General features: G+C 60.0%; 1 protein-coding gene across 3 annotated transcripts; it reads left to right on the top strand.

The window, feature by feature from the left end:
- Nucleotides 1-158: 158 nt before the first annotated feature.
- On the top strand, nt 159-13,941 carry KHK (ketohexokinase). 3 transcript variants are annotated; one of them, XM_004618929.2, is made up of 8 exons: nt 159-705; nt 5,560-5,676; nt 7,639-7,773; nt 9,522-9,594; nt 10,860-11,006; nt 13,320-13,408; nt 13,481-13,638; nt 13,732-13,941. In XM_004618929.2, exons 1-8 carry the CDS (start codon nt 614-616, stop codon nt 13,815-13,817), a joined length of 897 nt encoding a protein of 298 aa, XP_004618986.1. In that variant the 5' UTR covers nt 159-613; the 3' UTR covers nt 13,818-13,941. The 3 variants fall into 3 exon arrangements, with proteins under 3 accessions (XP_004618986.1, XP_004618987.1, XP_054978626.1); XM_004618930.2 differs by lacking the exon at nt 7,639-7,773 and adding an exon at nt 7,306-7,440 and having other exon boundaries at nt 162-705; XM_055122651.1 differs by lacking the exon at nt 7,639-7,773 and having other exon boundaries at nt 164-705.
- The last annotated feature ends 309 nt before the right edge of the window (nt 13,942-14,250 follow it).

Consider the following 14,250-nt stretch of genomic DNA (forward strand, 5'->3'; position numbering starts at 1 on the left):
GCTGGAGCACCGGGGCTGCATCCCGCGCCCTGATCGCGCCCCTTCCTCCGGGGCCCGCCAGGGGGCGCTGAGGCGCGAGCCCGACGCCCCGCCCGGCCGCGGCTCCCGTCACGTGACCCCGGCGGCCCACCTGGCGGTGGCTCCGCGGCGGAGGCGGGGCCTGGGCGCCTGGGGCGGGTCTGGGGCGGGCCCTCGGGAGTCGCGGGGCACTGCAGCCGCCACCCGCTGCGCGGCACGGGCGTCGCGCCGGGAGCCCGGGCTGCAGGTGTAGGCGAGGGCGGGCAGAGGGCGTGTACTTCTTGCCCTTCCTCTGTGCATGGCTGACAGTGCTAGACCCGAGTTCATCTGACAAAGGGGGAAACTGAGGCCGGGAAGTGGGAGGCGTGATTAACTGCTGGTGGCGCCGCCGCCTCGCCCTAGGCGTGTTTCCCTCGCCCCTCTGCCCCCCGCCCCCCGCGCTGTCCCAGCGGCTGCTTGGAGGAGGAGGAGCAGCAGCTCGGGTCGTGGAGGAGGGGCCAGGGCAGCCCGTTGGAGCCTGGACACTAGGGTCTGGAATAAAAGGCCAAGCTCAGAGGACACTCAGCTGGGCGGCAGCAAGTTCTGGAGCGACCCTATGGAAAACAAACAGATCCTGTGTGTGGGACTCGTGGTGCTGGACATCATCAACGTGGTGGACAAGTACCCGCAGGAGGACGAGGACAGCAGGTAGAGACCTCAGGGGTCGCTGCAGGGTCGCGGAGCTAGGTCCCCCTTCCGCCGAGTCCTGTCCCTACCCCCTACAGTGAGGCAGGACCCCTGTGTCCTTCCCTCCCAGCTGGGGAGAGAAGCGAGGCTTTTAATAAAGAAGCCTGAGCTTTCTCCCCGCGCAGTTAGCCAGTGGCAGGACCACCGGCCAGTTTTACCCCGGGTTCAGCCCAGCTTGGGAGAGCAGGTGACTTCCCGAGGCATGCAGCTAGAGAGCTGCGGGGGCGCCTCGGCTTTGTGACAGGCAGGCAGGCGGCACGTGCCTCTCTCGGGCTTTGCCTCCTAGTTGGCATGGTCATCTGCATCTTTATGAGACCCCCAAGGCGCCCCAGCCGCAGCGTGTGGAGCTGGCTCGCTGGGAGCAGGGAAACCACACTGCAGTGGGGCTGGGGCTTGGGCTCCCTGGCCCTGCAGGCACCGCGGGGAGCCCTGGGTTAGGCACGCAGCGGGCACATTGGGTCCTGACCCTTTCTCCTGGTGCCAGATTCCCTAAGAAGCTGACCAGACCTACCTTCAGCCAGTGTCCACAGACACACATGGCCCTGGGTTCAGAAGTAGCAGCAGTGTTTGTTACTTATTAGACTCACTCTACTTGTTACTTATTAGACTTACTCTTGAGAAGCACTTACACGTGTGACTATTTAGTGCCAGGGAGGCATTTCTGTGGGAGGGATCCAGGGCTTTCAAGGGGTTGCTGGTACTGTCCCCGCAGCTGGACCCAGTTGAGGGGGGAGCTGGGGCATCCTCTGTGTGTGTGAGAGAGAGAGAATCCTGCATCTGTGCATGCATGTGTGTGTGCTGGAGCATCCATGTGTATGTATATGTGCGCATGTGTGAATTGGGGTGTCCTGTGTGCATGTATGCATGTATGTGTGTGTTGGAGTATCCTGCAGGTGTGCTTGCATGCATTTGTTGGGGTGTCCTGTGTGTATATGCTGGAGCATTGCACATGTGTGCATGTGTGTGTGCATGTGTGTTGGGGTGTTCTGTGTGTGTGTTGGAGCATCCTGCATGTCTGTGCGCATGAGTGTGTTGGGGTGTCCTGCATGCATGTGTTTTGGAATATCCTGTATGTGTGCATGTGTGTTGGAGCGTTCTACATGCATGTATGCATATGCGTATGTTTTGGGGGTTCTCTGTGTGTTAGAGCATCCTGCATGCATGTTTGCATGTGTGCATGTGTTGGGGGTCCTGTGTGCATGTGTGTTGGAGCACCCAGCATGTGTGCATGTGTGTCTGTGTGTATGTTGGGGGTCCCCACAGCCCCATGCATTCACAGAGCTCCCTCCCAGCCGCTACACAAGGGCAGTGTGTGAGGGGGACTCAGATCCTCTTTGAAATTGGGGCAGCTGAGGAGGGAGGCGGAAGGGGTTCCTGCCTGCTTTCCCCAGTGAAGGGGCGCTGATTATCACCATGGCTCAGAAGTCGGAGCTCCTGCTTCTGCCCTGTTCTCTGTCACTTGGCTTCTCCCAGCTGGCCCTTTGCCCCAGCTGCTGTTTGCTGGAGGTGAAAGCCCCTTGCCAGGGTACTGGGACAGTGAGCGGGCCTAAGGCACGAGGCTAGAGAGGCAACCCCGCTCTGTGGGCAGCCCCTGGGTGCAGGGAGGAACCACCCAAGGTGCTCTGGGGACAGGCAGGGCCTGGGGAGGCTGAGCCCACATTCCCACCCATGAGGGCCTGATTCCTGTCTTCCCCTGTACACCTGTTGTATTACAACGACCTGGGTTGCACCTGCGTGGCTGGGCTGCTCACACACTTTTTTTTTTTTTTTTTGTGAAACAAGAAAGTTTTTATTGAAACTTACTTAGAAAGAAGTGAAAGACGGGGCCGGAGCGATAGCACAGCAGGTAGGGCGTTTGCCTTGCACGCAGCCGACCTGGGTTCGATCCCCGGCATCCCATATGGTCCCCCAAGCACTGCCAGGAGTAATTCCTGAGCATCGCTGGGTGTGACCCAAAAAGAAAAAAAAAAGAAAGAAGTGAAAGAAGTGAGGGGGAGGAGAGCGAACACAGACTTCTCTAGAGTAGAAACAGGAAAAGAAACATGGACAAGTGAGATGCACGTTCCAGGGAGAACATGGGCTTGGAGAGTAAGCCACAGTGGGTCCAGAGGTCACTTCTGGCAATACTCAGCCAGTTGGGCCCACGGTGGAATGGTTGGGCCTAAGGAGGCGGTGCTGGGGACCACCAAGGCGCCCCAGCAGTGCTGGGTCTGACTCAGGCTCCAGTGTGCTCAAACCCCAGTGCTCACACACTCGGACACGGTTTGGGACACGCTCTTTTCTCCTTGCTGCGCTTGCACACAGGTGCGCCAGGGCTCACCCTGAGTTGAGGTGCTCAAGTTTTCACTCACTGCTGTGCTCATGGGGCGCTCACACATGCGCTGGCCGGAGGTCGTACTTCCTGGCTCTGGCACTCGTGTGTCATTGTTTCGGTGCTCACAGTCAGCAGAGCTGCCCGGATTGTGCTCGGCTCCTCCGGGAAACGGGGTTTGGATGTGAGTCCCCAGGTTGGCGAGGCAGGCACTCTGAGCCCCGTGCTACTCCTCCAGGACGCCAGGGACTGGCCGGGGTGTGAGCACTGAGTGAGGAGATCCAGAGACCCTCTGCTGCTGTTCGTCTGCGTCTGCCCCAGCCCCAACTCTATCCCCCCGTCACTGACTTGTCCTGCGGGCCTCTTCCTGTCTCGCCCCTGCCCTGCCCGGTTAGCTCCTGGCTATCGCGCCTGCAATAGGGGTCCCAGTCCCGCCCAGGAGCCTTGGCCTTGCTTGTCCCCGGATCTCTGTGCTCTGTGGACAGTGGGGGATGCCCAGGAGCAGAGCAGGTCCCTGAAGAGGAGCCCACCTTCCAGGGCCCGGCAGGGAAGAGCTTTCCAGAAAGCATCCAAGTGCTCATTCTTTCTGTGGAGGCGGCGGAGCATCCCTGAGCCCCCTTCCTTCGAAGCCTCATCGCATGGGGCCTCGGTACTTTCCCTTTTGGGAATACACAGCCGGGGCTCGGAATCGGGAGGTCAGAAGTGGGGTAGCAGGGGCCGGAGCGAGAGTACAGTAGGTAGAGTGTTTGCCTTGCACACAGCCAACCCAGGTTCGATCCCCAGCATCCTGTACGGTCCCCCGGGCACCAACAGCAATACTTCCTGAGTGCAGAGCCAGGAGTAACCACTGAGCATCACTGGGTGTGACCAAGAAAGCCAAAAAGAAAAGCGAAAAAAAAAAAAGTGGGGGAGATTTGTCACTCATTGAATGATGGGGGCGGGTGACACCCTGTGGTCTGCCCCTCATCTCCATGTGATCATTTTATAAACTTGGGGCTTGAACACTACTTGGCCATTTACAAAGGTTGGTTTGTTTGGGGGCCACACCAGGCAGTGCTCCGGGTTTACTCCTGGCTCTGTGTTCAGGGATCACTCCTGGCGGGGCTCAGAGGACCATAAGGGGTGCCGGGGATTAAACTCAAGTTGGCTGTGTGCAAGGCAAGTGCCATGCCTACTGTACTATATCACTCTGGACTCAAAGTAACCTATTTTCTAACGAGCTCATGTTCCCTCCCTGTTCTCCAGGCAGAAAGAGCCTGTGGGAAAGTGTGCGCGTACAGTTAGTCTAAACGTTCTGCCTTGGTGTCCTGGTATTAGCAGTTCTGTTGTAAGCTGCCAAGGCTAGCTTAGCTCTGGAAGGGGGAGAGCCACCTGTGGTGACCTCCTGGGATGACTGGACCATGGAGAAGTAGCCATGTGAGGGGAGGGATGAGACCCTGAGGGCGGTTATCATCTCCCTGTGTGTAGGTGCATCAGCCCTTTCCTCCATGGCTCTTCCGTCACACCGGGACATGTCCGTTACCTCCACTTTCCGCACCCAGGGTCCCCGACAGCGACACAGAAACTTACACAAGCTGTCAATTCCATGAGTACCATGCATACTTTTTTTTTTTTTTTCAGAAACTTCCACTCATGCTGTGGCCCATGTTAATTACGTGGACACTTCCACTCACATCATGTTACATGTTTTGGCTTTGCTTTTTGGGCCACACCAGCAATGCTCAATGCACGCTCCTGGCTTATCTTCACTCAGCGATCCCTCGGGGCATTGTTGGGGGACCCTATGGGATGCCGGGGATTGAACCTGTATCAGCTGCGTACAAGGCAAACACCCTACCCGCTGTACTATCACTCCAGCCCCCCGGTGCATTTTAATTACGTAAAATGGCAACTTACACCACAGTATCATGACAGTTGCACCCTAATAAAACTCAGGTGGAGAGAGGGGCTACGGGGGAAATTGCTGATCTCCTCCACAGTCTCTGATGTTGACATACGGGTGAGCTCCACCTACTTGTTCGTTTGTGTTGCCAGGGATTGAACCCAGGGCCGCACACCTGCAAGGCAAGTGCCGTCCCTGCTGCCCAGCCCCTGGCCACAATGCCTATGGCTGTTGGTTTCCTGACTGCCTCGTGTTAGCCAAAGCTGTTACCAGAAGTGAGACAGGAACCGGGTTTACACTGAACTCCTTCGGGCAGAGGCAGCTGGACCCTATCCAGCTCCCAAGGCAGGGTGGGGCTGGGGGGTTATCACATGGAGACAGTGACCCCCGGGTTAGCAGGACCCTGCCTGGTACCGGTTTTCTGACTCGGCGGAAGTGGAGACATGAATTGCTGTGGACTTGGATTTGGCCTGTGCTGAGGAGACAGACCAGGGCCCCCAGTACGCTGCCCGCCCTGCGGAAGGAGAGATCCCGCCTGAGCGCTCGCCTGGGGACCCCACGCTGGTGCCCAGTGATCCCAGCGGGCAGCGGCTGCAGGGAGCTGTGCTGGGTTGTTTTGCAGATGTTTGTCCCAGCGATGGCAGCGTGGAGGCAACGCGTCCAACTCCTGCACTGTCCTCTCCCTGCTCGGAGCGCCCTGTGCCTTCATGGGCTCGCTGGCCCCCGGCCACGTGGCTGAGTGAGTACAAGGGGGAACGGGTGGGGGCAGGAGGAGGAAGCCCAGGAATGGGGGTGCCAGGGAGCCTGTTGGGGTTCAAGCCCAAACCTCGCTGGTGGGTCTTTCCACTTTCCCACTCTAAACGCTGCCTGGGAGCCCCTGCGGCCACACCCCTTGTCCTCCCAGCCATGGGGGTAAGCTCAGGGCCTGCTAGGCTGCTCCCCACACATGGTTCCCAGTCCTCCTGATCCCCAGCACCCAGGGCCCACTGAGGGGACAGGGCCAATGTGTTCTGCCCTTTTGTTGTTCCTGGCTGTAGCAGAGGTGACCGGCCCCAGGGCACCTGGAGTCAAGTGGGGCTCCAGCCCATTGGCTGTGGAAGCTCCAACTCCCAAGTGGACCATGTGGTCCCCATGTGGGCTGCAGCAGGGGGGTGTGTGTCTCAGAGCCCTTTGGCCTCTGACGTCCTCAAGTCAGGAGTTTTTGGGTCTGGGACCTACACTTTGTCCGCTGTGGACACTGGGCAGGCTGCCAGGCAGCTGGTTTGTGAAACTCAGCACTTTGAACTCTGAGGCGGGGGCTGCGACCGGTTCCTGCCCCCCCACACTGCCAGACTGCTCTCTGGAGTTGCCGGCAGAAGGGCACAGGAGGTGACTGCCCGGCCAGTGAGACGCCAAGCGGCCAGCACCCATGTGGATGTCCAGTTCAGTCTGCAGTTGCCTTCGGCGCAGTCCTGGGCAGTAACGCCCTTTCTGATCAGTCAGGCTCCCCGTGTCCTGCTCCGGAGTCGGCTCGGGCCGGCTGCCAGGCACACTGGGTGCAGGAGATCCATGGCAAGACAAACCCCATTTTCCAGGCTGTGGGCGGGTGGCTATTGAAAGGTGCCTGCAGGTGGCAGGTGGGAATGCTGCTGTGCCAAGCCTGGCATCTTTCCACAAATGCTTCAGTGTTGCTGGAAGTGGGGAAGTGGGGTCAGGCCAGAGTGAGAGGACAGGATTCCCCTGTGGGTCCCAGGACGCTGGTGGCAGACCTTCCTGTCCTGCTGCACCTGTGGGATGCCTGCCAGCTCGCTCCCACGGAGAGGATTCTGGACCAGATTCCTAGAGCAGGCCCAGGGGGAGAGGCAGTGGGCACCAGGAGCCCCTCATCACTCAGGAGAGTTGCCACTGCACTGTGGGAGGAGAGGGCAATGGGCATCCTGGAGGCGGTAAAGCTGAGACCAGCCCCAGGAGGCTGGGCAGGGGCTTCAAAGACCGGGGTGGGGGGCAGTTGGGGGCCAAAGTACTACCACTTGAGCAATTAATCAATTCTTCCCAGTTCTTGCATGAAATGGGCTGCAGTGCCGCCACCTCTGGCTTACTAACAGGGTCCATATTTTGTCCTGTCCTGGTCAGGGTTTGCTCCAGTCAGGATTAAATTGTGTCTCTGAATCCTGTCCCAGATCTGTTTCCTCACCGAGTTCCAGCTGCGCCCTCCTGCCTCTGTGCCCCTTCATGGCCCGGGACAGCCCCGAGTTGCTGAGACCCCTTCCCGCAAATACCCTCTGCTTGCCCCCCTTGCCTTTCAGGGTCCCCTAGGGACCCTTCCCTCTGGTCCCCCAGCCCTCGCCGATCTCTGCCCCCTCACCCCCCGGGTGACTCCGCCCGGCAGTTTTGTCCTGGAAGACCTGCGCCGCTATTCCGTGGACCTGCACTACGTGGTCCACCAGACCACAGGCTCTGTCCCCATCTCCACCGTCATCATCAATGAGGCCAGCGGTAGCCGCACCATCCTGCACGCTCACAGGTTTGTGTCCCCGTCTGTACCATGCCAGCCACCGCCGCCACTGCCAGCCCTCAAGCCCCAGGACAGGACCGTCTCCTCTCACTGGCTCACGTGCTCTGGCCCCCCACAGCCTACTCGTGGGGGAGGTTCCGGCCACACACAGGCTCTAACTTCTGTCTCCTCGCCCTGCCCTCGGCTCGGGCTGCCCCCTGCCCCCAGTTTCCTGGTGGCTGATTTCAGGCGGCGGGGAGTGGACGTGTCTCAGGTGGCCTGGCAGAGCAGGGGGGAAACCCCGTGTTCTTGCTGCATCGTCAACAACTCCAATGGCTCGCGCACCATTGTGCTCTACGACACGTAAGCCCTGGCCACACCCTGACAGCCCGCCAATCACTGCAGGGCCCCGTCACGCCCTGATACAGTTCACCAATCACTGCACGGCCGTACCACGCCCTGACAAATCCCACCAATCACTGCACGGCCCGATACAGCCCACCAATCACTGCACGGCGCCGTCACGCCCTGCTACAGCTCACCAATGACTGCACGGCCGTACCACGCCCTGACACGGCCTGCCAATCACTGCACGACCCTGACACAGCCCACCAATCACTGCATGGCCGCTCCACGCCCTGACACAGCGCGCCAATCACTGCTCGGCCCACCCTCGGTGGCCACATCTTTGCACCCGAAATTGTCCCCTCCACAGTGATTGCTGAATTGGTTGTGATTAGGGAAAAAGAGAGGTGGGAAGAGATGGGCGCCGCTCTGTCCAGCGACTTGGCTGCGGCCATTGCCAGGGACTGTCAGGCGTGGACAGTGTAATTTATGAGGTGATTCCTCTGTAATGAGCCAATTACCGGCGGGGCTGGGTAGGGGGAAGTTGTTCCAAGGACAGAGGAATGCGAGGTGTGACGTGAAAGCATCCCTAAGCCCAGAAGAGGTGCCCGACCGAGATTTCCCGGCTGGATGCCGACCCATGGCGCCAAGCAGCTGCGGTTGGGGTGTTTAAAACAGACGAGCCCTCACCCCACATGGCCCTGGCTCGGGAGAATCAAGTTGCATGACAGGCCTTCCTCTACGCTGAGACGACCCACGGCCAGCTGCCCGAGTGGCAGGCTGCTGTTGTATCTCACCAGGACAAGCTCTTTGGCCAGGGTTTGCGCCGTGGACCAGACAGAGTGGTGCTAGGCAGACCTGCTAGTGGTGGCCGCACGCTCTGGCCCCGGTCCCTAGCCTGCTCACCAACAATCCTTAGCAACTCTCATCGCCCACATGTGCGAGTGAGAGAAGGACGTTCAGAAAAAGTGTTTAGGACCCACTCCCTTAACTATGGCTGTTGGTACACGTTACCAATGGCAGCAGGGCTGTGAGCTGTGCATTTGGGCCCCTTGCACCTCTGGGGAGCAGCCTCAGAAAGGCCCAAGGCACAGGATTAGATGAGCGGATGGAGGGGAGGGGAGGGCCCAGGTGTAAGACTGATCGGGAGGGTCATACTTGACCCTTCAAAGTCTTTACACCTCAGGGGCTAGAGCGATAGCACAGCGGGTGGGGCATTTGCCTTGCACGTGGTTGAACTGGGTTCAATTTCCAGCATCCCACATGGTCCCCCGAGCACTGCCAGGAGTGATTCCTGAGTGCAGAGCCAGGAGTTAACCCCTGTGTATCGCCGGGTGTGACGCAAAAAAACAACAAAAAAAACCCAAAGTCTTTACACCTCACAAATGTATCCTCAGCACCAACCTTGACCTCAGTGTTTGACATGAAGCACTCAAACTCTGGGCAGGGGTGCTGCGACTAGAGTGAGTGGGGCCAGAGCCAGGCTCTAGGAAGGGCGGCCATTGACTGCTGGAAGCTGTGCACATAGCAGGCAGGGAGAATTCTGGGAATTGTAGTCCTCAGAGCTCTTAGGGCCTCCAGGGAGATGAGGTCCCCAAGGCACACTCTACAAGTCCTTTGGACTGCGGGCTGTGGCTGAGTCGCCCATCGCTAGCAGCAGAGCCCTAGACATAGGAAGAAGTACCTGAGCAAACTGCCTCTAGTCCGCTGCATCCTGCCTGATCTCACCATGCCTGTGTCCTCTGTCGCATCCACGTGGGACTTAGGAACCTGCCAGATGTGTCTGCCGCAGACTTCCAGAAGGTTGACCTCACTCGCTTCAAGTGGATCCACATTGAGGCAAGCCTTCCCCCTGCTGTGCCCCTCTGCCTGCCCTGTCTATCCATGGCAGTCTCCTCCTGGGTTTCTTTGCACCACGAAGTACCTTAGAGAAAAAGGAATCCCGCCCCCACCCACAGCCCTCTGTGTTTCAGGTGGGGACCTGGAGGCCCGGGTGACCAGGCGTTATTCAGGGTCACACTGCTTGCTTCTGGCTCCGTCCCAGTGTCCCTGCCACTTACATACTGGCCCTGGCTCCGTGAGGCCAGACTCTGCCCCATGGAGAGAAAAGTTTTGGTGTCTGGGTGGAAGGAAACTCTGAGGAGTCCTGAGTGCTAACCCCAGACCTGCCACTGATTTATTGTAGTGGGGAGGGTGTTTGCTTTGCACACAGTTGACCCAGCTTTGATCCCCAGCACCCCAGGTGGTCCCCTGAGCACCACCAGGAGTAATTCCTGAGCACTGCCGATGGGCTCCAAAATCAAAAGCAAAAAAATTTATTGTAGGTCCTTTAGAAAAGTTTTTGCTTTTGTTTTGTTTTAATGATGGCCACACGCTGTGGTGTGAGGGGGCAGAGGGACATGCCGTAGCTGGGATGACACTCAGGGCCTTGCTCTCTCCCGCTCCAGCCGTGCTCCCAGCCTCTCAGTCCCTAGACCCTCTCCTGGGAAATGCAAGGCAGGACCATGGGGTCTCACAGCTCCACAATAGCACCAGAAGGGCCAGAGCAATAATGCAGTGGATAAGGCACTTGCTTTGCATGTGACCAAGCTGGGGTTCGATCCCCGGCACCAAGTATGGTCCCTGGAGTCCCCAAACACATAGTGATCCTGGAGCACTGCTGGGTGTGGCCCCCCAGAACAGAAACAAAACCCAAAAAGTAACAACAGCTCTAGATTTTTTTCTTTTTTAAAAATGTAGGAGTACTGCTATTTATTCAGCCACTGATTATGTTGATTGAATTGGGCATGAACTCCACAACAGCTCTAAAATTTTGAGGCTTGACTCTGAACTTGGGAATTACTCCTGGCGGTGCTTGGGGGACCATATGGGATGCCGGGGATCGAACCCGGGTCGGCCCGTGCATGGCAAATGCCCTATCCGCTGTACTATTGGTCGGCCCTCCCCACCACCCCTCTATCCAGAAGTCTATGATTTGAGTCTTAGCCCAGGGCTGCAGCCCTCCAGCCCCTGCCACCCTCTCCCGGAGCTGTGTGGAGAGGGAAGAAGGAGTCGGAGCGGCCGCAGCACACGCAGCTGCCCCTGACCTGCCGGCCCCACCGCAGGGCCGGAACGCGGCCGAGCAGGTGAAGATGCTGCAGCGGATCGAACAGCACAATGCCCAGCAGCCTCTGGCCCAGAGGATCCGGGTGTCCGTGGAGGTGGAAAAGACCCGCGAGGAGCTCTTTCAGCTGTTTGGCTACGGAGACGTGGTGAGCAGCCCCTGGCCTCTCCCTGGCCACCGCCTCAGGGAGCCTGCACAGGGCTGCATCTCCTCCCTGGGCCTCCTCAGGCGTCACCTGTCAGATGGCAGAGCGGTGTCCTCCAGCCCTGGGATGGGGAGCACGAGGAAGGCCACAGGGGAGCTGGGGGCAGGGCTGGCAATAACTCTGGCATCAGAGGCCATGCTGGGTGGGTTTCAGCCTGGGCTACATTTTTTTTTTTTTTTTTGCTTTTTGGGTCACACCCAGCGATGCACAGGGGTTACATTTTAACTCACATGTAAGAAATATGAATGTCTCCCCCAGAGAAACAGAGCTGGAGGTGAGGCATTTACTTGTCCAGCATGTGACTGCGGCCTATGTCCAAACCCCTGCAACGGGTTCCAGTCTGAACATTGCCAGGGTCACTCCTGAGTCAGATATAGCCACTGAGCATGAGCAAGTGGTCCCAAACCATGACTGCCCCCCCCCAGCATGAATTCCCCGGGCTGGAGCGATAGTACAGGGTTAAGGCGCTTGTGTGGCATGTGATTTGGTCCCTGACATCGCAGAGTCCACTGAGCATCCCTGGGAGTGGCCCCTGGGCATTGAAAGTGGCCCCCAGATGCACCGGCTATGGCCCAAATCATTCCCCCTCTGCGTGTGTGTGTGTGTGTGTGTGTGTGTGAGAGAGAGAGAGAGAGAGAGAGAGAGAGAGAGAGAGAGAGAGAATGTGAATGTGTAGTGTAACTGGTACCCAGGAAGCTCTATTTTATTTATTTATTTATTTTTTCTTTTTGGGTCACACCCGGCCATGCACAGGGGTTACTCCTGGTTCTACACTCAGGAATTACTCCTTGCGGTGCTCAGGGGACCATATGGGATGCTGGGAATCGAACCTGGGTCGGCCGTCTGCAAGGCAAACGCCCTACCTGCTGTGCTATTGCTCCAGCCCCGGAAGCTCTATTTTAAAGATGAGAGCAGGGGGGCTGGAGCAATAGCACAGCAGGTAGGGCGTTTGCCTTGCACGCAGCCGACCGGGTTCGATTCCCAGCATCCCATATGGTCCCCTGAGCACCGCCAGGGGTAATTCCTGAGTGTAGAACCAGGAGTAACCCCTGTGCATCGCCGGGTGCGACCCAAAAAAGCAAAAAAAAATAAAATAAAGATGAGAGCAGGGCTGGAGAGAGCAGCGGGTAGGACGCTTGCCTTGCACATGGCTGACCCGGTTGGATCCCTGAGCACTGCGAGGAGTGATTCCTGAATGCAGAGCCAGGAGTAAACCCTGAGCATCGCCGGGTGTATCCTGTACCACCACGCCCCCTTCCTGCGCCCCTCAAAAAAGAAGATGAAGAAAAGAAGACCTAGAGGGCCCAGGGTCACGACAGAACAGAACAGAACCCAACGCAGGGGCTGCGTAACTGGTGCTACTAGATTTCACCTGAAGGGGGCGCTCCAGACCCACCTGGGTTTCCCGGGAGCGCTGAACGCGCGCTGTCTCCCGGTCGGCCCCCAGCCTGCCTGCAGGGATGAGCGCGCACAGTCTCCCGGCCGTCCCCAGCCTGCCTGCAGGGATGAGCGCGCAGTCTCCCGGCCGGTCCCCAGCCTGCCTGCAGGGATGAGCGCGCAGTCTCCCGGCCGGTCCCCAGCCTGCCTGCAGGGATGAGCGCGCAGTCTCCCGGCCGGTCCCCAGCCTGCCTGCAGGGATGAGCGCGCAGTCTCCCGGCCGGTCCCCAGCCTGCCTGCAGGGATGAGCGCGCAGTCTCCCGGCCGGTCCCCAGCCTGCCTGCAGGGATGAGCGCGCAGTCTCCCGGCCGGTCCCCAGCCTGCCTGCAGGGATGAGCGCGCAGTCTCCCGGCCGGTCCCCAGCCTGCCTGCAGGGATGAGCGCGCGCAGTCTCCCGGCCGGTCCCCAGCCTGCCTGCAGAGATGAGCGCGCAGTCTCCCGGCCGGTCCCCAGCCTGCCTGCAGGGATGAGCGCGCAGTCTCCCGGCCGGTCCCCAGCCTGCCTGCAGGGATGAGCGCGCAGTCTCCCGGCCGGTCCCCAGCCTGCCTGCAGGGATGAGCGCGCAGTCTCCCGGCCGGTCCCCAGCCTGCCTGCAGGGATGAGCGCGCAGTCTCCCGGCCGGTCCCCAGCCTGCCTGCAGGGATGAGCGCGCGCAGTCTCCCGGCCGGTCCCCAGCCTGCCTGCAGGGATGAGCGCGCGCAGTCTCCCGGCTGGCTCCGGCAAGGAGAAGGAAAGGGTGTCCCTGCGGGCCCACAAGGAGCTCGGGGCGCGCGTGGGAGTGGGATGACAAGCCGCCTGTCTCCCCTCGCCCGCCCGCAGGTGTTTGTCAGCAAAGACGTGGCCAAGCACCTGGGCTTCGGGTCCGCCGAGGAGGCCCTGAAGGGCTTGTACAGCCGCGTGCGGAAAGGGTGAGCTTGGGGCCCGCGGGGCCCGGGGCTGCCGGGCGGGGCCGCGGCGCGCCTGACCGCCGCGTGTCACAGGGCGACGCTGATCTGCGCCTGGGCCGAGCAGGGCGCCAGCGCGCTGGGCCCCGACGGGAAGCTGCTGCACTCGGACGCTTTCCCGCCGCCGCGGGTGGTGGACACGCTGGGGGCGGGCGACACCTTCAACGCGGCCGTCATCTTCAGCCTGGCGCAGGGTGAGCCCCCGCAGGAGGGCGGGCAGGGCAGCTGCTGCCGGGGTAGGGGGGGGGGAGCGGGCCGGCCTCACCCGGACCCTGGTCCCCCTGCAGGGAAGAGCGTGCAGGAGGCGCTTCGGTTCGGCTGCCAGGTGGCCGGCAAGAAGTGTGGCCTGCAGGGCTACGACGGCATCGTGTGAGTGACCGCCGGTGAGGCTGGAGTCACTGGCTTGCACGGGGCAGATGCGGGCTGTGGGCGGCCCGTCCTGTCCTGGCACCTCGCCCTGCTGTGCTGTGGCAGAGCAAATAAACCGCCTCCACGCCCTCCCGTTTCCTCTCCACATGTTGGCGTGTTGGGTGCCCAAAGCTGCCAAACCCTTCACCCTCTTATTCACCCCACAAACCATCCCCCCTCCAGGAATGGGCCCCAGGAGCAAGGAGTGTTCCTTAAACAAGGGTCTTCCCAGCGCCAGGCAGGGACCCTGCCTTCCTGATGGGGAAAGGGTGGGCTGGACTCTGCCCGTGGAGGAAAGCTTCCTGCATACCGGTGGGCAGGGTGCCCCCGGGCGGGGGCTCCAGAGTGGCTCTGGGGTGCCTGCTCTGTGACTTGGTGGCCTCTTCCAGTCATCTGTC

Source organism: Sorex araneus, chromosome X (assembly GCF_027595985.1).
Source record: "Sorex araneus isolate mSorAra2 chromosome X, mSorAra2.pri, whole genome shotgun sequence".
Taxonomy (NCBI): Eukaryota; Metazoa; Chordata; class Mammalia; order Eulipotyphla; family Soricidae; genus Sorex; species Sorex araneus.

Coding starts and splice junctions, on each gene's coding strand:
- KHK (XM_004618929.2), top strand. CDS start 614: ATGGAAAACAAACAGATCCTGTGTGTGGGACTCGTGGTGCTGGACATC. Junction 706..5,559: donor CAGGAGGACGAGGACAGCAG/GTAGAGACCTCA, acceptor GTTGTTTTGCAG/ATGTTTGTCCCAGCGATGGC. Junction 7,774..9,521: donor ACCATTGTGCTCTACGACAC/GTAAGCCCTGGC, acceptor CGTGGGACTTAG/GAACCTGCCAGATGTGTCTG.